At 34.5% G+C, this 22,529-nt stretch overlaps 3 protein-coding genes across 8 annotated transcripts in view; 2 read left to right on the plus strand and 1 right to left on the minus strand.

Moving 5' to 3' along the window:
* LOC124301531 (vacuolar protein sorting-associated protein 13) overlaps positions 1–7,702 on the plus strand; it is a 29,853-nt gene extending 22,151 nt beyond the window's left edge. For all 5 annotated transcript variants that reach the window (XM_046756689.1, XM_046756690.1, XM_046756692.1 and 2 more), the window contains 17 exons: positions 32–169; positions 245–391; positions 466–614; positions 698–809; positions 999–1,237; positions 1,387–1,549; positions 1,683–1,899; positions 2,037–2,212; positions 2,592–2,711; positions 2,819–2,931; positions 3,176–3,489; positions 3,629–3,750; positions 3,952–4,121; positions 4,441–4,555; positions 4,732–4,863; positions 4,961–5,128; positions 5,332–7,702. In XM_046756689.1, coding sequence (XP_046612645.1) covers positions 32–169; positions 245–391; positions 466–614; positions 698–809; positions 999–1,237; positions 1,387–1,549; positions 1,683–1,899; positions 2,037–2,212; positions 2,592–2,711; positions 2,819–2,931; positions 3,176–3,489; positions 3,629–3,750; positions 3,952–4,121; positions 4,441–4,555; positions 4,732–4,863; positions 4,961–5,128; positions 5,332–5,379 — 2,643 coding nt within the window. In that variant the 3' untranslated portion in view covers positions 5,380–7,702. The remainder of the gene's footprint in view (positions 1–31; positions 170–244; positions 392–465; positions 615–697; positions 810–998; positions 1,238–1,386; positions 1,550–1,682; positions 1,900–2,036; positions 2,213–2,591; positions 2,712–2,818; positions 2,932–3,175; positions 3,490–3,628; positions 3,751–3,951; positions 4,122–4,440; positions 4,556–4,731; positions 4,864–4,960; positions 5,129–5,331) is intronic.
* A 1,492-nt stretch (positions 7,703–9,194) lies between these two features.
* Positions 9,195–14,090, plus strand: LOC124301533 (1-acyl-sn-glycerol-3-phosphate acyltransferase alpha). 2 transcript variants are annotated; one of them, XM_046756698.1, is made up of 5 exons: positions 9,195–9,378; positions 9,603–9,852; positions 10,397–10,712; positions 10,868–11,033; positions 11,231–14,090. In XM_046756698.1, the coding sequence occupies exons 2-5, from the start codon at positions 9,800–9,802 to the stop codon at positions 11,395–11,397; spliced, it is 702 nt and encodes a 233-aa protein (XP_046612654.1). In that variant the 5' UTR covers positions 9,195–9,378; positions 9,603–9,799; the 3' UTR covers positions 11,398–14,090. The 2 variants fall into 2 exon arrangements, with proteins under 2 accessions (XP_046612654.1, XP_046612653.1); XM_046756697.1 differs by lacking the exon at positions 9,603–9,852 and having other exon boundaries at positions 9,358–9,542.
* A 262-nt stretch (positions 14,091–14,352) lies between these two features.
* Positions 14,353–15,873, minus strand: LOC124301534 (calcyclin-binding protein). The gene is made up of 2 exons (XM_046756699.1): positions 15,666–15,873; positions 14,353–15,401 (listed from the first exon to the last, which is right to left on the minus strand). The coding sequence occupies exons 1-2, from the start codon at positions 15,687–15,689 to the stop codon at positions 14,733–14,735; spliced, it is 693 nt and encodes a 230-aa protein (XP_046612655.1). The 5' UTR covers positions 15,690–15,873; the 3' UTR covers positions 14,353–14,732.
* Positions 15,874–22,529: the final 6,656 nt, after the last annotated feature.

Here is a 22,529-nt window from a genome sequence, read left to right on the forward strand (position 1 = left end):
GAAGTAATGTAATTTGTACATCTTCTTTCAGATTGGCGTCCATAACCAGCTGACTTACAACTCATTAACCAAGCAAATTACGTTTACCCCATATTATGTTTTGATAAATAACTCCGATTTCTTTATTGAATGCCAAGAAAGTGAGCGACCCGCTGACCCTCTCTTTAAGGTCAGTAAAACAACCTTTGAGAGAAATATGCATGCTTTTAATAACTACCAGCGAATAATATCTAAACCGATATAGATACCTCCTGGTGAATGTACTGCTTTTTGGCCTCGGTCTGAACAAGAAGTGAAAACGTTAAAAGCGAAAGTAGTGGGTCATCCAGAGACAACACCAGCCTTCATCTACACCGACGTTCACACAACATTATTAAAACTCGAAAATAAGGTATTAGTATTTCAAACCAAAACTTCTACTCTTGAGCACGAAATCTGATGAATTATTTTATTTTCATGTAACAGTATGGTGGGATAAATGTTGACGTGCAGATTAATGAGGGCGGAATATATATTTCGATGTCGGGTTACACTCCTGGAAATGCTCCCGCTCTTATCATCAACCATACTTCGCACACTATCAATCTTTGGGAGAAAGGATCCATGAATGTCAGGTACCTCAACTAACATAACATATATGACACAAATAATGCATTGTAAAAAATTCTGTTCTGTTACTTAAATGTAATAATTACAGGTCAATTCAATCATATAACCGGATGTTTTATACATGGGAAAACCCTGCTGGATCAAGAACGTTAGTTTGGGAAGATGGAAATAAAAAAGAAATTGAAAATGATCTCCGGCAGGTAAGCTCAATTGTTTACAAGATTTTAGGGAATGTATAGTGACATTCTGCGTAGGATTCATTAAAAACAACGAAGTGATGCTATGAGGGATCAGTTTTGGGTTACGGAACTATAAAAAACAAACAGCTATTCCAGTATTATTATTATTGTTGTTGTTATTATTAAAGTGCTATTATTTAATTTTTCTAGGATAAGCTAGGTCCGTTTACTTTGCCAGAAGTAGATGAAGAGGTATTTTACGTTACGTTTCTTGACGGCATTCAACGCGTACTGTTGTTTACTGCTAATTTGAAAATTGCCGAAGACTGTGAACTGGCTGGAGCTTTGGAAGCTAATGATCAAGAAATCACGCTAAATATTCATGGTGTGGGATTGTCATTAGTGAACAATATAAGTAGAACCGAACTTCTATACATGTGTATTGCCAGGTAAGTTATAGATTTTATTGCATAGTTCAGTAATCAACTTTCAGTTTGCGCATACTTATATTAAATTATGAACACTATTTAGAATTTATTGCATAGAGATACAAAGAATAATCGATGATTACTACATAACCATAATAATGACTTCCCAGCTCTGGTGTTATTTGGGAAACGCGAAAATCTCTTGGGGGTCAGTGGCGCGCATTGAGTACAAAAGATGTAATTGCTATCGAAGATGGATACCAGAATTATCTTCGTGAACTTCAAATTGGCAGAGACCCGCCGTATCGAATTATGCTGGAACCTAAATTAGAGGTCGGTATTTGCAATAGTTTTTGTACATATACATGATTCAACCGCAATATCATAGTATATAAAATTACACACGATTAGTAAATTTATTGTATCATAATTTTTCGGGAAATAACGAATTTCTATACATACCCAGGTTGACTACCTCAATATGCAGATGATGAAACCACATCGCCGATATATCCATCGCACTTTCCAAACTGGATTATGGATGCAGTATCGCTCATCTGTACATCAAGTACAGTTGCATGCCAAAATAAATCGTCTTCAGATTGACAATCAATTACATGATTGCGTCTTCCCAGTGATCTTAGCTCCAGTTCCACCTCCAAAGAGCATTGTTCACAGTTCGGGTAAGATGGCTACATAAGGAACAAATACCTCAGCATTTGAATTTGCAATTATATCTGCAGTATAAATGGTAGTTTTATTGCTGTGTAATTGCAAAATAACTCCGTTACCGAGTGTAACTACATACATACAATTTCAGTGATGAAACCGTTCGCTGAACTAAGTATTCTCAAACGCCTACTGGAGCACAGTACTGTGCAACAATTCAAATATTTCAAAGTCCTCATTCAAGAATTCCACATCAAGGTCGACATCGGATTCATTGGCGCAATTACGGACTTATTCAAAGATGATGAGGCCAGTGATGCAGAAGAGGTAATGATACCGTAAAATATTTTCTGAAAACAAATTTCATTTGCACGTTCAACGGAGCCAAAGTATCAATAAAGTACTTTTTTCCTCTCAAGCATATAGCATTGGTATTACTCACTGTATGAAAGTGATGTACCCATCTCTGTACCTATTAAATTGATTAACTTCTCGAAATCTCTAAAGCTGTTGTATGTTGTTGCGAAATATATGTTGCTGTTATTTTTACACAGTGATCACCAACATCGTTGAATTTCAAAAACAAAATACTTTCTTAACACTCTGAAATTGAGTATCCTAGGTGAATGTCTTAAATCCTTTCCAACGTTTAATCAAAATTTGATTTGCATCGAATGGTAATTACGTTGAAATTTTTCATCTATAGAGTGGACTGTTTCAACAAGACATGAAGCTAGTCACGGAGCCTCTGATGTATCATGTCAGTCAAATAACTACAGCGGAACAAAAGAACTTTTTCGATTTGTTGCATTTTTCTCCACTTAAGGTTTGCTTATTATTCAATAATTTGTAGACGCAGATCGACACAATTTGTCGTTATAATATCTTCGGGGCACATACTTTCATGAGCTCATGTATAATTTGTTATTGCAGATTCATATAAGTTTTTCAATGACTGGAAGTAGCACACAATTGCCACAAGTATTAAATGTATTATTACAAGGGATCGGTGTTACTTTGACGGATATAAATGACATTGTGTTCAAGTGAGTAATAGCAAAATCAACTTACAGCAAAGTGTGCAGTCAAAATGAGTTTGGGTTCTATACTTTTCTTATCCGTTGATTGGCTGAAAACTAGAGAATCTGCACTCATCTTCACTGTGCATTTTTTTTATTGTAATTCGAATTCGCCATATATGTTGCTTTATATCATGTAAGTTTACAATGTCACTAATAATATGCTACGTCGAAAAAGATAGAATAATACAAAATGAATTCATTATTACAGATTAGCATATTTTGAAAGACAATTCACCTTTATGACGCACAATCAATTGACATCAGAGGCAACAAATCATTATGTAGGACAAGCGATCAAGCAAGCTTATGTTCTTGTCTTGGGCTTAGACGTTATTGGAAATCCATACGGTTTGGTGGTCGGTACCATGAAAGGGATTGAAGATTTGTTCTATGAACCTTTTCAAGGTGCGATTCAAGGTCCTGGTGAATTTGCTGAAGGTTTATTGCTCGGGGTCAGAAGTATGTTTGGGCATACTGTTGGCGGCATGGCAGGAGCCGTATCAAAAATTACTGGAGCCATGGGTAATTGAGAAATGTTTTATTCAAGATAATTATACTTTTGATTTGATATGCCTCAATATTTTTTTGCATAAAAAAACTACTGCATTCAGAGTAAACATTATTTGTGATCTAGTTAATCACAACTTACAATAATTCGTAGGCAAAGGTATTGCTGCCCTCACGTTTGACAAAGACTATCAACGTAAGAGGCAAGAACAATTAAATAAACAGCCAGCTAACTTGCAGGAAGGTCTTGCACGAAGTGGCAAAGGTTTGGTCATGGTAAATATAATCTTTATGTAATTTAACACAATTTATCCAGCATGTAATGTTAGTCATACATTTATATAGTAAACTTCAAATACGATTATAAATTAATGTATTATTGAATATCAAAAGCATAACACATAAGTAGTATTTTGAAATGGAATACAAAAACAAATTTGAAGGAAATGCAAAAATGAAAAGTATAAAAATTTTTAGGGAGTATTCGACGGTGTAACCGGTGTTGTCATGAAACCAATATCAGGTGCAAAAGAAGAAGGCGTTGAAGGATTCTTCAAAGGATTTGGAAAAGGTGTTGTTGGATTAGTTACACGACCAACTGCCGGTGTTATAGATTTTGCTAGTGGTTCATTTGGTGCTGTTAAGCGGTGACTATAATTTTTCAATAATTTTATGCTAATGTATGTAAATATGCGAATCTGTGTCAAATAGTGCCAAATTTCTGCGTTGTTTGATTTAAACACTTTTGCAAATGTTTTTTCCTTAGTTTCTTTTTTTGTATTCATAACTTGAAAAATAACTGAATGAGCTATGTATCATTCACAAGAACGTTTACTGCAAAAATTCGATATTTCAAGGACCATTGACATGAAGTAAAATTTAAAAAATTATGTGCGACGTGTGGAAATGTGCCTTACATTTCAACGTATTTTTCAATTGCACTACGGTTTTTCACATTTGTTACAGGGCTACGGAAATGGGCGAAGAAGTGAAAAGAGTCAGACCACCAAGGTTCCTACAACTGGATAATCTTGTTAGACCATATATTCGACACGAAGCGGATGGCAATAAAATTCTTCTTGTAAGTTATAAAATTCACTGGTGATTATCTTTAGATTTCATCACCTGAAATGTATATTATGTTACATTATAGATGTTACACACGTGGTTTCTAATCTTTTCAGTAATTGTAAATCAATGTTCAAATATGTGGACTGAATGATTAAAAAAATACGTGTAACATATATTTATTTTTAGGAATTAGAGAAAGGAAAATATGCCAATACTGACATTTATGTGTATCACGTCGACGTTAACAAGGATGTAGTTTTGCTCACTGACAAACGCATAGCCTTCCTTGTACACAACGATTTGTTTGGCGGCTGGCAGGTTGGTGCACTTATCTTATTTATCCATCATTTGTGTTCTAAATTTCAATATCGATACGAGGTGTGATATTAATCTTTTAATTTGGTTTTCAAATCAGGTTGAGTGGTCTTACACATGGCCAGAAGTTGGTAATACACCAAAGGTAGTCGAAAGAGGAGTGGAAGTTCCAGTTAAAGAGACTCATAAGAAGAAGAAACTTGGAAATTTCTTTAGTGGCACTGATCACGGAAAAATCATATTAGTTTCAGACCCCGAAATAAAACAGGTTAGTGTTGAAAATTTTCTAGGAAAACCGTGTTCTATGCAATCTATGCAATATTATTGTCGATCAACAGAATTGGTTTTAATTTCATTATGATAATTTCATGCATAGCATATAATTGTATTTTAGTGTCTGAATATAGCATTTTAATTATTTTTAGTGATAAAGCAATTTAACCACAAATACTTTTGTCCAAATCTGTTTAGGTTTTATGCAGGAAAATTGAAGAGCAAATCAAACAAGTTTCATCATAAGTTGAGCCTTACCGAAAATGTATTTCACGGCTGAGTTTATCTTATCTAGGTAAATATGCGGAAGTAATTGTTATAAGACAAGCAGAGCATCTATTCTCTTTATACCGATATATAAGCTAAAGTTTTCTCTAATACAGCTATCAAACAATTTGAAATCTTTTTCTATTAATTCACCTGAAGACTGACATACATAATATATACATGTGTACGAAACCCAGCCCAGTATGACGAATAAATGCACTGAAAGTCTAGAAGTAATAGTAATATATTTTCAGTTGTATATTAATATAATTTTATCATGCAAATATGTAGGATACCTGCATACAAAAGTGCCAGAAGATCTTGTACCTAAATTATTACTGTTACTATATACAATGTATCTACACAAAAGCTTTTTACCTAACTTAATATACAATTCTCGTATATTTATGAATTGGTACTAACGGTGTATACATATTAATGTAAGCGCTTTATAGAAATAGATTTATTGTTATATAGATATATAGTTATATATATAGTTATACATATGTATATATAACAATAAATCTGTTTCTATAAAGCGCTTACATTAATATATATATATATATTATATATGTATATATTTCTGCATAATAACGCAAGTACCAACATATATTCGGATGTATGTATATCATGAAATTGTTTCCATACAATGAACGTACGTATGGAGGGGTTTAGCTCAACTCGACCACCTTTCAGACTTCAATGACGTCGATTTCGTTTTTCTTCTGAGATTCTGTATTATAATGTGATTTTGCGCACGATTTTTTCGACCTCTCATTTCAGAGTTTTCAATAGCCAAAATTTGGTGACTATTGACATCCAATAATTTTCAGTTCGGGATATTTCTGAAGAAAAAAATATATTTTACAATTTCGCAACGACGGTTTTGTTGCTGAAAATTGATTTAAAAGGCAAAAAGTCGTTTTTGGAAAATTAGGACATATCTTTAAAGGTTCTGAAGTAATAGCTTTTTCACAACTAAAAAGTTGAAACACTGTATCCAAATTTAATATTATGCAATAAGCTCTAAAACTTATTGCCGGAAATTCTCGGCGATACTTTGGCCCTCTGACGCCCTAAAAAAATTATAACGACTAACCATTAAAGACACCTTCTTGCATTGAATTTAAAAATGTTTGGCTCGAAGAATTGCGGAAAAAAGAAAACTAATTGAAAATATTGATATTTCTTTTTTTAATAAAGTTTTGGCAACCAACATTCAAGTGCCAATGCATAAACTTTTTTGTTCCTAACAAATGAAATCAAGTATCCAACATTATAATGTTGCATTTTCAATTTCGAGGTATCGGTAGTTGCAAATTATTGGTTTCCAATATTCGCTAAATTTTTACTGCTGAGAATGTGGGATTTAGGATCCAAATATTGAGGAAAAAATTATTTCTTTTATGTAGGCCATTTTACATACTAAGTTATATTCCGACGGGTACAAATCACGAGTCGTTAAAGTCTGAAGAGTGGTCTAATTGAGTATATAGGTATACTCGTATATACGTACATGTGTGTAATATACGTATATTGTTTGTTGGACTATTCAAATTACGTACGCAACACGGAATATGTTTGTTACTATTTATTTGTCTATTTTACCCATATTAATGATATACCTAAAACAAACATAGTTTTGATAGTCATTTAGTCATGTATTATACATAATTTGTAATATATACAAATGTATTTGCGTTGTGTGCATCATAGACATTTGTTGTCTAGCCTATTTACATGTTAATAGGTATATTTTCTACTATAATTTTTGGGCACAATACTCGAATTTCAGATTCTCGTGTCTCACTCTTCTCATTAGGTTGAATTCAGTTTCAAAATTAAAGTTTCCTAGTCAAATGCCGAGGTAACTTTTAACAGTCGTGTTTAGATCACGTGTGCTATCACCAATGTCAATCATGTCTATCAGCAATTGTACATTCTTTACAATCAAAGTTGGAATTCTTATCGAGATATAGTTGAGGTCAAGAAAAATGTTACAAAATTGTTACAAAAAGCACCTGAATATGTGTAATTGTACTTCAATCAATAATTTCAAATTGAAGTTTAATAATTGTGAAGTTATAGAAGGTGTGAACTTCGAATTTTGTGCAAGTTTTATTTGTTTGAATTATGCTTTTTTACTCAAATATATTACACTTATAGCGGTACCTTTACGTTAAATTTCAAAGCATGCTAAAGAGACGTTTGATTAAATTTTTGCACCCGAGAATGGATTCAGATTCATTGATTACCTTTGTGTTGTTCCTCAGGTTGAAGTTGAAATAAGGTACATAGGAAATTATGAACGTAAAAATAGTACAGTTTCGATTCTATGTTGCTATAGGAAACGCGACTTTCAACTGGGGATGATATATACAGGATATACCTATGTCATTATCATTTGAGGAATTGCTCCTCTCATCACACTATATGAAAACAATAGTACAAAAAGGCCAATAAAATAGGACACCGGAATTGACCGAAATCCTTTTGCGAAAATGATTCGATCACCAAAAATTAACCGTATATGATGGAAGATCTTGGTTGGGCAAAAAATATAAGTCTAAAAATCAATTTTTTTGCATAAAGTATTCGATGCAAAATATGTTAGATATCTGATGGGATCAAAAAGGCTAATTTCAGTAAAAATATTGGAAACTATTTTTTTACACCTTTGAATGCTTCTAATATTTCTACCTACATCACTTGCATATAAAATACATCGAATTTATATGCAGGTAAATAAGTTTTACATTAAACCTTGCAATGACAAACGCAATTTTACGTATTTCAACTTACCTCTCGCTTGACAAATTGCTCTTTGTGTTAAAACTAATGTCTCTTTTTAAAATTATAATTGTGGTGAAAGGGAATTGTAGTAAAAAAATCAACGACATCGAGTAAGAAATGCAATTATAAATTACGTATATCATTCACCCTATCGCTTTACTTGAGGTGGAGTTCCACATGAGCCCGAGTGGTACACGTCATAAAAACGAGGAAAACAATGGCTCACCAGCACCTAGCACACTGTATAAAGGTTGTTTATGTGCTTTTTTTTAAAAATTTAGATCGAGAAGCACACCTCGTTTACGTTCATAAAAATTTCCCAATCGTTGCAAAGCTTGGCAGCCTACCACGCGTACCGAAGCATATAATTGAAAATTGATGAGGACAATTGGTGGTGTGCGATTAAATGAATTTTATTGCAACTCTCCCTGGAATTGATTTCTTGCCTCTGATTAATCAGTTGGGCGCAATTCTGCATCCGCTTTATATTTTTTACCTGTCTATAAAAATAGACATCGCACGGTTTGACCAACGGCGTGCATTTTGGAGGAATTACCTTCATGGTGCACGTTGGCAAAGCAAATTCGTCCAGAAAAATTTCGTTGTACAGCACTGTTCTTTTCCCACATATGGCCGTACTAGGTCTGTTAAAAAATCCAGATACAACATTGTTGTCAATTACCCGGACTTCGACAATGTTACTACATGTTCTTATATTAATTTCCCAGATAGAGCGACGCTGTATTAGGCGGTATAAAAATGCGTCACCTTGTTAATGTTCTGTCTTTTGACCATAACTACGTTTGATCCTTGGCAGAGTCCATTTCGGTTAATTTGATGATTCGTTTACATTGTACTATTTACGATAAATTTCTGCTATAAAAATATATTTTTCACTAAATTCTCTGCTAGCCGCTTAAATTCAAAATTTGCCCGCCAAGCGCTTGCCAGAATCCGAATAATCCGCTAAGTTGGCAACACTGGTTCGGCTGGCAAAGCAACACGTAAAATTTGTTCCGTTTTTCACAGTTGTCACCTTGGCACTTCAATCTCCCGTCCTGCGCGTAAAGGGGCGTGGTTAGCGAGTTCTTGGCACACCATGTAATCCTTCCACCATGTCTCGGAGTAAGATTAATGTGTGAACCGGTATTTTAGCAAGAAACAATGGCACCGTCTTGTTTAGAAGTATTATTAGTATTGTTTATACTTGTTCTGCCATTTCTCTATGAAACAAGCAAAAGTTTTAGATATTACTTCAAGTTTTTGATGTATTATGGAATCGTAATGGCAAATGCAGTGATGGTTATACCAATTATGATGTTTCGCCCGGGAGACGTCAAAAATCTATTGTTAGTATTCACTGTTAATATATGTTCACCTGTATTTATTTTTATTTATTTTCTCCGTAGACACAGTTTTTGTGGAACGTTCGTCGGTGACAAGTGACGTCGTTATTCAAAGTAATTTTCTTCGTAATTCAACACTCACACACACGACACTCGTACGCAAAAATAGTGTTTTCCCTATTGGTGTCTGCGATTTTGTCCCAAGTGACGCCGAGGTGGCGTTGATAGGGGATACTTTGTTTAGAACAATAAATACACATATGGTGGCGTTATATGATTTTTCAATACGGAACGCTCTATCGTCTTTTTTAAAGTAGGTATATTTTTTTACCGACAACGAACGGAATTAAATACAAACTATTTTTAATACTAACACGTACATCATTTTTGAACCATTACATTTAATCAATTACAAATCATACGAGTACACCTCACCCAAAATCATAGGTATCATGAACTGGACAGAGAAAACCTAAATCACAAGTCATATCACGTCTTTCTTTTATCATTATTTGTAACATTGTTGACCAGTAGCATGTTTGAGTTGTTTTCAAATAATTTTCACTACGCAATAATTAATTACCATGTATAGTCATAGATCTGTAAATTGTTATACATTACATGTAGGCAAAATTTTTCTTTCTTAGATTTTGAATTTAGTTATTTGTTACATTATTTATTTATTCGTTGTTTTTTTTAAATATTTTTTCTTTAAACATACTAGTAAAATAATTGACATAGCTTAGAGAACAGATAACGCTGCACCATTTACATTCATTCATATAACTAACAAAGTATTTATTTTTATTTTGCACGTCCAGCAACTTTACTTTTAATAATAAGTTTTATATTTTTAGACTGGCGTCGTCAGTATGCCATCACGTTAGCACTTTGCTTGGCCTTCGTTGGGAACTTCGTGGTCGTGAACATTTGGAAAAAGAACAAGCCTGCATCATTGTAGCAAACCACCAGAGCTCTTTAGATATTTTAGGCATGTTTGATATATGGCCAATAATGGATAAATGTACCGTAGTTGCTAAAAAAGAAATATTCTATGCTTGGCCGTTTGGTCTTGCAGCATGGTTGAGTGGTCTAATTTTCATAGATAGAATGAATTCGGAAAAGGCTCGCTCTGTCATTAATACGGCCACAAATCACATCATAGAGCAGAAGGTAAACAAAAATGCAATCTTGAAATTTGTATTATTCTAATGTAGTTTTTCTTGTTTTCCACGATTATAACTAGATTATTACTATTTATTATTCTTTACTCTTGCTTTATAATCAAGTATGTACAACATATCTAAAATTTATTCCTTACGTAACAGATTAAATTGTGGGTATTTCCCGAAGGGACACGACACAACACCGGCGAAATACATTCCTTCAAAAAGGGTGCATTTCACGTTGCCATAAGCTCTCAGTTGCCCATTTTGCCTGTTGTATTCTCATCATATTATTTTTTATCGGCGAAAGACAAACGATTCGATCCAGGTAAAAAAAAGTTTCATTACCAAATTTTTCACGTAACACTAAACAATTTTAACACCCAGCTCTAATAACCAACATAATCCATCATACTAATATCTACATTTTCCGAATCATGATAAAAAAATGATTCATGAATATGCCACACTTGAAAAGTGTTCCAACTAATTTGTAAATAATCAAATATCTGGTTTTAATCAAAGGACGTGTTGTTATAACAACATTACCACCAATATCTACCAAAGGTTTGGGTAAAGCGGATATTGAAGCTTTGATGAATAAAACAAGGAAAGCTATGGCAGAAGTGTTCCACGCTACAAGCCTGGAAGTGCAGGCTTCATGCTCATCCAATAAACGACATGTGAAATGAAAAGGTTGAAATATTAATTTTTTCTAATTATGCAAAATAAGTCAATTTTTAGGGAATATTTTTGTTTACACCCAAGTTATTTGCGAAAAATAATTATTCATGTACAATTTACTTGAGACCAAAGGTTACATTCTTTCTGAAGAATTCAATTATATTACCAAGAGAAAGATGGTACCCTATCTTTTGTAGTTTGATAAGTTAGTCTTAGGTTATACACAAATGACTTAGAAAAAGACTTGAGTACTCTTCGTTGCTTCGGGTTGATATGTTCCTAAATCAATTATAATATTCTCATACTTCTATAAAACTTTGGACTTATGATTTAGTATCATGTGTATGAATATAGTCAAGATAGAGGATTCTCTAGATTTAGAGTGAACCCCATTTATCTCAGGTCCAAAAAATACAATGTTAAGTGTTTCACAAAAGCAACCAAAGAATAAGAATCTAAGCTTCTGATTAGTACTATAATTTCCAAACTTGCGTAATCTTAGATAAACAATATAATGATTTTTCATTTTAGATCATTTTTATATATAACTTGCATAGTTCTGTCAAACTTTACAATGAATGATTTCAATTCGCTATAGTATAGTCGAAATATTAAAAAGCCATCACCAAGTCGTTTGTAATTTATTATACAGTATATTGCTAATCGGATAAGAACAGTGGTTATTGAAAGGAACATGGGAAGTTTCAGTATTTTATTTATTTATTTTAAATGCGGGAGGAGAAAACCTTTACAATTTTCAAGAGAAATATTCTTGCCTTCGATATAGTAAATTTATTTCCACAAAGGTAATTGCTGAAATTGTTAAAATTATAGCTTTTGATATTGTTCAAATACAATAACTCTGTTAAATTGATTATTATATTTATGTCGCTTGTTAAAACAGTATTAATTGATACATTAATTAATCAAAAATTAATTACAGTATCGAAAAATGAGTGAAAATTTTCATTTTGCCATTTTCAAATGAGTTTAAAAACCAACGTTTTCTTAGGGTTATTGTTTGTAAATTATTTACGTAACTAGTCTGTATAATTTTGATTTTCTGCCAAGAAAGTGAATGGCTAATACTTGTTTTTAGTACGTGGAGTACGGATTTATTTTTTTTAAATTAAGGATTAATAATTTTTGTAAGTGACGTATATACAATTCATGTAACTCTTATGACAACGGAGGCATTCCATTTTCAAGTAGTTTCATTTTAGATCAAGGTTGCTAGCAACTTAACAATGATTGTGTATAAAAATGAAAATTGACCTCAAATGTGCCAACGCCAGGCTAGTTATTTTATTTAGTTTATTTTCACAAATAATTTGTGATTCCAGGTATAAAATTTCTAAAATTTTGTTTTTCTGTAGAATAGATCAATATTACATTGGTAGGTTATTTAGAATGAAATACAGCTTCACATAAATGAAGTGAAGTTGAAAATGGTCTATGGAACAATTTGACAAATCGAAAGATGTGAATACAATATACATACACGCATGTCTGTGTATTTGACGTGTTATTTTAATTAGCAGACTATAAAATAATGAAAATGTTTAATAAAACATAAACTATCTCAAAATAGGGCAAAAATCTACGTCCATAGCATGTACCTCAAGTTTAAAAGATCCTGTTCAAACCTAAAACTTCGGTCTTCGGTTATTTTGCAAGGTGACCACTAAAAATAGCAGAACAGAATGAGGTTGAAGTTAGTAACGCTAATGTAATGAAATATTAGAAAAAGTTCATTACTTTGCAATTTCAAAACAGAAATAGAAGGTTTTTCAAAATATGAGCACGTTATGCCATGTTAGCGCTTAATAAATTTCGGATATTCTAAAGTTGCAAAAATAACTATTTTCATATCAAGGGTGGTGATCGTCGCACACGAGGGACGGCGAAACCGGCCCGGGTATTGCTCGATCACATGAAGGGTCTTATAGTTGTATGCCCTTGACACGAACAATATTTTTTGTTATAGTAGGTGTCATATGTACAGGAGAACGTTCATCTTCCCTGGCGTAGAGTTGGATGTTACCCCTCCTAGTAGGCGACAAGTATGGGAAAATGTTCATGTTACGACTTTGCACCCGCAAAAAATGATGGTTTTCCCGTACGCCTTCTATAAAGAAAAAGAATTTTTCCTAAATATGAATTGTTTCGGTTACTTTACTTAACTTCAACTTCATCGAAAAGTTTTCCTGATTTTCTGTGACGAAATTATTATTTTTCCCTGACTGAAAATCAAAATAATGAATGAAGTTCCGAATTAATCGGTGCTCTATTCGAAGGTCATGAAATACAGCATGGCGAAAAAACTTAAAATTTTATTTCATGGGAAAAACTGTTCCTTTTTGTCCCATTACATCGCCATAACATTCCCTGACCATATTTCAAATTTCTTGACTTTTCTCGGACTTTCCGGTTTTTCCTGACTAGTAGCCACCATGTCTTGAATTGCGAATTTTTTTTATAAATCTGAACAGTGGTCTGAAAATGTAATTACACATAGGTATTTACATCATAAAAATATGAACGGTCGAACAGGATTTTAGTTTTTATAGCTCGGTTAGATTGCGGAACAAAATACCATACTGCATCTATGTATTTTGTAAATTCCAATTACACTAGCCATTAATTATACACCGAAGCGAATTGTATTTATTTGAAAACAAATAAAATCGCAAATTTAGAAGAACTACCAATTTCTTTTCCTTTAGCAATAAATTATTTAAGTATTCGAAACCATACCGCTGGTAACAAAAATTTGTAATTATCAAACTAAAGTAAAAAGGAAGTTATTTTAAATCCTCTAACATAGTTCTGCTGCTTTAAATTGCCCGTGTGGATCATTAAAATTTTGCATTTCTATAGGATTTAAGTGGTTGAATGCTGTCTGTGGCTCATGATCAAAGGAAGATGCAATAATACTCTCGGGGATATTAAAAACAAGGCGATTATAATTTTATAATTTATTTATTGTATTTGTCTTCTTCAAGGTTACATATTCCTACACAGCAGAAACATATATTTCGCGATGCTGAATAAATGATAGTTATGATCATTAGAAAACCAATAAGAGCTTATACTGCAAAGCGGTATACATTCAGAGAATCTCTAGTGCAAGGTCAACCTCTGAACCACACGCACACTGCCAGTGCCAACACATGATCAAGTTTTCGATCGTAGCGTGTGTCCGCTACGCTTGGCTCATGTCAAAGTTGTGCGTGGGCACGTGGCTAAGAGGTTACTCTTTCACCAGAGATTCCCTGTATATTATGAAATCTTAATTTCTATAGTATATAAACATAAGTTTATGACATTAACAATATATCATTCAAAGAGGTGAAACAGAAGGCAGGCCGGATGTTCGTTTGTCTTGACTTTCGGTCCATGCTTTTGCGATCGTTCTCTTCATATCGTCATCACCCTCATCATAAAACTTCTTCATAAGACTCATCAAATTTGAGCTTGGGTCACTATCCTCACTCATTTCAGGCACTGCTGGTGTCTTAGATTCTTTTATTCTTTTTTCAACACCAGTAACATGGGACCAATTCTTAGGTGATTTTTTAGCCAAAAATATAGCAATCATATCAGTTTTAACTTTTGTATAGCTTTGTTCAGGAATTATTTCTTCACATAAATTGTTAATAGGAAGCTGATAATTTCGACTGTCCAATCCTAAGACGCGAAGATCAATAGATCTCTCCATGAAATCGCAGTATACCGCTTCTTTTGGTAAAGATTGAACATTCTTTAATGTAATGTATATTTTTATAAACTTTTCTGACTGATCCCATGCATAATTGTTCAGTTTAACTTCATAACATTTGTTACCAAACACTTGTGTTGAAGTTGGTTTAGTTTCCGGGTTTTGGTTTCCTTCTAAGTGCTTAGACAATTCTGTTTGAAGTTTTCGTAGCTCCAATGTGAGAATATCCTTTGTCTTTTGTCGAGTTGCTTGTTCCATAAACTTATTTAGCTCCTCGATATCCAGTTTGATCTGTAATGTTGATCATTTTTAACAGAGAATTCTCACAGAAAGTTTACTCAATGTGTAAAAATGTTCAAATCAAATTTTTGGTTGAATATGTTGATCTAGTTTTTTTTTGTTTCAGAATTAAATTGTATGTTCACATATTAAATTCACAATGATACAAATGTCACGAATTTGACAGATCAAAACCGAAACCCGTAGAACATTCTATGAACTTTAAGCTTTGTCGGAGTTTTTGAGATAAATTAGGATCGTAGGCTGTGCACTTACTTCATCGATTTTAGACGGTGACATTTCGTTTTTGAACTGATATCAAAGTCGAGTAAAACTTCTTAAATTGTCTTCGTTAGCAAGATTTTTTCTTCAAATTGCGTGATTAGATTTTCTACGTTTCACGTTGCTTCAAGTTCCAATGCCTTACACCATATACCATAGTCTTGAAACACAGGCAGTATACAGCACGGTCTTATAGGTATACAGGCTTAGAAACGAATCCTCATTTCAATGAGGACATGTGACACCGTTGCGAGCTCTGAATATTCTTTTCGATCGCCGCCACACGCGTCGCTGCGGTCTAGTAGTATCTTCTACCGACGGTCTTCTCGGTGTTCCCTCCTTGCCCCTGTAACACACGACCGTCAGTACAATTTTTTTCTTTTCTATTTCATAATCCCCACTAACCACGGTAAACTGTAGTACGAGAATCTTGCGACTACTAGATAACATGATTGTAACTATAATCTCACCTATCCAAAAGTATTATTTACATGTATTACAGTTTACTACGGAAACCCCCTAGATAAGGTTTTCCGAGAGAACAGTAAGAGCATATAGATTAATACGAGTTTAGTCAACAAAACATTAATGTAATATAATATAACTAATGAAATTGTTTGCAGTTCGTCTATAGATGATTCTAGTGCAGTTAGAATTATTTGATAGTTGACCAATTTTATTTAAGAACATAATAAATTCTATATGTATTTAACCGACAATCATATTTAAAGTTTAATACTTTCAATAAATTCCGTAACATATCAATAAAGAATAATTTTTAGGGCAATAATTTATTGTTGCAATTGTATGATAGCTAACCAGTTCTTCTGTTTATTAAGATTATAAAATTACTAAGTTGAGGTTATCACGTCATTATTAGGCGACAGCCCCCTTCCGTGTTTTTCGTACAGGATGCAGGTGTGTGCAGGTTTCAATCATGTCTCTGTCATATGTAGGCTAATCTTTATTCTGTGGGCTGCGTATAACAATAGGCGCAGTGTGCCCGTAACGCCGAAGGTGGCGATCTCAGCCCAACGGTTCAAAAAAGTTCGGCCTGCATATGACAAGGGCATAACCTAGGGGCATGACCGAAACCGTTGTTGACTGACGATATACACCGTAAGTGGTCAGAGAATTCAAATTTCGCCTAACGTCGCATGTTACGGTAATACTGTAAACATTAGGTCGCGTTGTGCATAGTTTACGTAGTGTTTTCACCCGGCTATTGAGACCATAGAGTTATTGATGTAAAATAGAGCGTAAGCTACGGCGTAAGCGTCCCGTGAACGGATTTGGATCGGTTCTCTGAAGGACAGAAGATCATAATTCCCCCACCCTCTCTGTTGCTCTACCTGCGTAGTGGGGGCCACGAGAGGGGAAAAACAGCTAGGCAGGCGCGTGCAGCTACCCCCACTCCATTGGAAGGACATCTTTGGTGCGATAGGGGGGGGGGGGAGGAGTTATTATCTTCCGTGTTTCAGAGCACCGATTTAAATGTCGTCCGTGCGTCGTGCGGCATCAGTCGTTCTCGAGGAATCAGACTGAAATCACGTAATTTCGGGATCAGTTCAACATTCAGACCGCGATGTTCAGGTCATGTCACGTTCGATCGGTGTATTTCCACCGTACTCATCTGTGAATAATACACGACGAGCCGCGTGTAGCCTGAAGAAAAACCGAGTTACTGAAATAAAAACATCTTGCGAACGTTGAAGGTGAATTTCGTGTCCCGAGTTTTCATTGTTTTGTGTAACTTCGGACTTCAGTGATGTGTATTTTTGTTTTTGTGCGTCGAGTGTCGATTTTATTATCTTTTTGCCTGATTTTCGGCGAATGCGCAGTTGCACTGTTAGCAAATTCATTCAGTCTGTTCAAACAGACAGCTGCAGCACAAAAAGTGAGTGTAGAATCGAGTGTTATTGCGGTATGGATTTGTGCATAAGAGATTAGTGATCTGAATTATGTGAAAAGTGCGTCGCTTTATCGATAAACCTGAGATGCTACAACTACTACATGTGAAAGTGTGGAACAGCCCAGAGTCGAGGTAACAATACTTACTTTAATTATTGATTGATAGTTCACGGTGGTCATTTAAAGCCGAACGAATTCGTAAATATGAAACAAGACATCAGTAATAAAAAAACTGAAAAGCCAATTTCCTAAATTAATTCAAGTGTCGTGTTTTGTTTTTCACAGATTTAAGCAGAGACTTCCGAGTAACTTTTCCATTTCTCGGCAACGTTGGTGAGTTTGCATGTGTTAGGTTATGGGTATTTCCCTGGGATTCCTCTGTCACGTGGCGTGGCGGTAACAATTGTTACACAAATCTTCGATTTCTTAGCTGCATGGATAGGCTCATTCACGATCGCAACGTGCTTGACTTTCAGTCGGATCATTTTTTTTTCGCAATGCAATTTAACGTAGCTTACTTGAAGTTAGACGTTTTACACGTTGCTAAAAGTGGAATGAGCATCGCGACAGGTAACCATCGTTTACTCGGCACTCGCGAGATCGAATTGTGTTTCGTAACTGATGTAATAATCTACGTTCGAATTTACCGATGATGCCGTTTAAGTGGTGGGTTCACCTGAGGTTTCAAAAGTATTCAATTATCCACATTATTGTTAAATTGATAAAATTACAAAGTCTGGCATAACGTAACGTAATCAATTTGCATCTTATATATCATTTTCAATCTTTTAACAGCCAACAAGTATTGATCAACTGCAGGTTTAGCTCGCTTAGAAAAATGCTAATTAGCATTCAGGATGTTTTAATCAATTTTACCAAAGGTTAATGTACCGATAGTCTGCCAACGTTTACTAAAATAACAAATGCAATATTAGAGTTGGCGGGATACAACCGCGATACTGCATTCTGAGAAGGCAGACTACGATACAAAAACATTTGGCTCCCAACAGGTAACCAACGAAAATGTAAGTCAGTGACCACGGCGCAAATGATGAAGAATGATGTGTGTTGGAAAAAATGGAGAATCGTTTAGGTCGAATATAGGTAACCGGGTAGGTAGGTGGACGTTTTGGGATCCGTCGCGGGGTTCATGCATGTGTGTGTGAGTCTCTTTTCCGTTGGGTGGTTTCGATGGGATACAGGCGAGGGTAGGAAGGTCGCGATGTACCGTGATGTTACTAACTTTTGTAATCCACAGCGTCAAATGATCACAGAAATTTTTCCCCAAAAGACTACGTATTCGAGTCTCTTGACCATATGTAAACATTTGAATATTAACAAGATTGAATTGCCTATTGTCACTCTGCAACCATTTTTCAATCGTTATTCAATTCAAACATTTAGTCATTACCGATCATTATTCCATCCAATTAATCTCTGTGATCGTCTGAATGGGCAAAACGCATCTCTGGACCATCTATCGCGTTCCGTGGTACGCTAGATGGGGAGAGATGCTGAGCTCGAAGACTTCGCGTCGAAGAGGACCGCCGACCGTCACGCCACACAATAATGCATGCCCTCCAACCTCCCTCCCGATTTCGATTCGATTTGCAATCTGAGAACAACAATCCGCATAGCAATGTATCGAATTGAAAAAGATGCAGATGTGGATTGGGTTTCTACAGAATTTTTGGGACAAATCCCAGAGAATACAATTTTTTTGACAGTTTAATCTGTCGCGCCTTATTGCGCGTAGATTAATCACGAGAATTGGACGCTGCCTTTTTGCGCGCAGATTAATCACGAGAATTGGACGCTGCCTTTTTGCGCGCAAATTAATTACGAGAATTAGACGCTGCCTTTTGCGCGTAAATTAATAACGGGAACCGGACATAAACAATATATAAAAGACTTGCACACTCTAGATGTGCTGATTTTTCAGCTTTTCGATCAAGTTTTTGACGAATAATAAAGTTGTCGAGTTCCACGGCGCGTTTTGCGCGTGGACTTGATATGTTTCAGTTATGAGAGAAAGCGCGGTATTTAAAAACCGGCGCGCAACGCGCAAGAACAAAAATCTTTATGATGTATAGTGATATGGGGAATCTTGGCCTAGGTATTTATGAAATATATCTGAAATGTACAGAAATACTCGTTTAACGAATCGAATTATTTTTGGTTTCAGGGCAACAAACAATTTTTTGACAAATGCACTGAGAACTATAGAATGTTCAGTCGACAAAGATATTCACTTTAATAACTCAAAGAGCTTTTGGTTTTAAAAATTTAGAATATTTTTTATTCATCAATATGATTAATAATCGAAGTAACTAATATTAAAGCGAATATCATGTTGGACTCGACCCATTTTTTCTCAGTGTATGAACTTATGTGCTGTGCTAACCATACCTTTGTCTGTGTCAGCTAATGAAACCTTTTTCTGTTTCAGATAAACAAACTTTCTTTCTCTTTCAGTTAATCAAACCTTTTGCCTGTTTCAGCTAATCAAACCTTTTGTCTGTTTCAGGTAATCAAACCTTTTGTCTGTTTCAGCTAATCAAACCTTTTGTCTGTTTCAGCTAATCAAACCTTTTGTCTGTTTCAGCTAATCAAACCTTTTGCCTGTTTCAGCTAATCAAACCTTTTGTCTGTTTCAGCTAATCAAACCTTTTGTTTGTTTCAGCTAATCAAACCTTTTGTTTGTTTCAGCTAATCAAACCTTTTGTCTGTTTCAGCTAATCAAACCTTTTGTCTGTTTCAGCTAATCAAACCTTTTATCTGTCTCAGCTAATAAAACCTTTTGTCTGTTTCAGCTAATCAAACTTTCTGTCTCTTTCAGCTAATCAAACTTTTTTTTTGTTTCAGCTAATGAAATCTTCTGTCTTTTCAACTAATTGACTTGTCTCTTTTTTTCGTTAATTATATTTTTTATTTATCTAAGCTAAGTATATTTTTATCTGTGTCGACGTATGTTACTGAATCTATTTCCATCTGTTCCAGGTAACTGAGTTTTATCGACTATACTGAAAAATGAGCGTTTTATTTTTTAAGCTTAGGTCTGGTTTAGATCAGAGTCAGTCATCTTGTTTTCACCGATATACAGATTTAGCGACGTAATTCAGAATCATCATGATCACAGTTTAGGCAAATTCATTCAGCTGTAGTTTTTTTTCAATGGTTTTTATAGTCTTATTGCGATTGTTTTTGTGTAGATAGTTTTTTTCTCCAGTCGCTCGTAGATCATGTGCGGTTTGTATTCCACTGTAGAATTGTATAGCTCTGTCGTATTTTGGTGGTTGTGCTTATTCTACTCCGAATTTGTTTCCATTTTTTCAAAGATTTCTCCATCGTCTTCAGATAGGTAAATGCCAACGTCTTACAGCGATTCGTATTTTCGATCTTGGTTTAGTTGATTGTTTTGCGTATTCACCAGGTTCTCCATTTTAGTGATTATCTCATACCTCATAAGAAAAAAAAATCATGCGCGAACATCCAGAGTCAATCGCCGTTCGCCTACAAGATAAAAACAATCACCCTTCATTCATAATTAAAACAACCACCTTCCATCCATTATTAAAATAGTCATCTTTCATCGATAATAAATAATCAGCGGGTTATTTAATCTGAAAAATTTCGAACAAACTGCGAATATATGCGAGTAAAAATGATTGGGAAAAACAATTTACCATAATTAACATGTGAAAAAAAGTCAATTGCAATTTTTCGAAGAACGTAAGATCGATCTTGCAAGTATTCTCCGTGGAGTAGGCCTACTGGGGATACCACGTGAAAAAAAACGCGCCTGGTGCTCTACCGCATGCGGTGGTGTGGAAACGAGCATAAGTGAACTTACTTTCACTGGTCAAATACCAACATATTGTAGTTTTTGAAGTGACGATTTTATTCTTGCGTAAATATAACTCATTGTTAATAAAACTCATGCTTCGATAATGTCTAACGCATGTGGAATCGCAATAGCGTAGAATTTCTCTAGTTTATCCAGATTCAGTTCCACGTAAATATATTCTTTTTAGTAAATTTCGTTTCGCCATTAAAATCAACATGGTGCACACACCTTTGGGAATTTAGAGTTTGGCAATTCCAACATCTTTCTCCTCCGCTTGACCTTTCGCAGTCGAGACAAGTTACTGTTACAATAAAACACGATATTTGCATACCAAATAAGCAAGTCTCCTGTGAAAAACGATAAAGAACACAAAAAAAAAACGAAGCTCTTTCAAAACTGGCTACTAAAAATGACAAAAAGATCGATGTTCAAAGTTTGTACGTTCGAGATACGGGTGATGCGTCTGAAAGACCTATTGATACAGATGGAATACAGTAATATATTAACTTCCATCTCAACAAGTTCCTCGTAATTTTAACATATATAACACAACTCTGCATAAAAATTTTTCGTCCCTTTCCTAAAATTTATTTTATGATTTTTTTTTTCATTATGATCCAAAATAAAGGAAAAGCACCCATGTTCCATATAAAGTTTGCTTTTGTAGTAGTTTCGATAGTAATACATTTTTTCCAGTTTTCGTAGAAATATTAAATAGTTCTGGTACGTTTATAAATACCACCAAAAAAAAAAAGGTTGGAATAGTTTTAAAGCAGTAGTTTGTGGATTTTTAGGGAATAAAAAAGATGAAAATTACCAAGATCTAGTTGAAAATATGTCAAAAAACTTTATAACCACGGGTTGCAGAATGTCTCTAAAAGTACATATGCTGCATGCTCATTTAGATAAATTTGAAAACATGGAGGCGTGCTCAGAAGAACAAGGAGAACGTTTTCATCAAGATATTATGAACTTCGAACGACGTTATCAGGGCCAATATACCGAAAATATGATGGGTGACTACATTTAGGGTTTAGTGAAAAAAAGTACTTATGAACATGAAAGAAAAAGTAATAGGGTTCACTTTCAAACTTTTTTCC

This window comes from Neodiprion virginianus, chromosome 3 (genome assembly GCF_021901495.1).
Source record: "Neodiprion virginianus isolate iyNeoVirg1 chromosome 3, iyNeoVirg1.1, whole genome shotgun sequence".
Taxonomy (NCBI): Eukaryota; Metazoa; Arthropoda; class Insecta; order Hymenoptera; family Diprionidae; genus Neodiprion; species Neodiprion virginianus.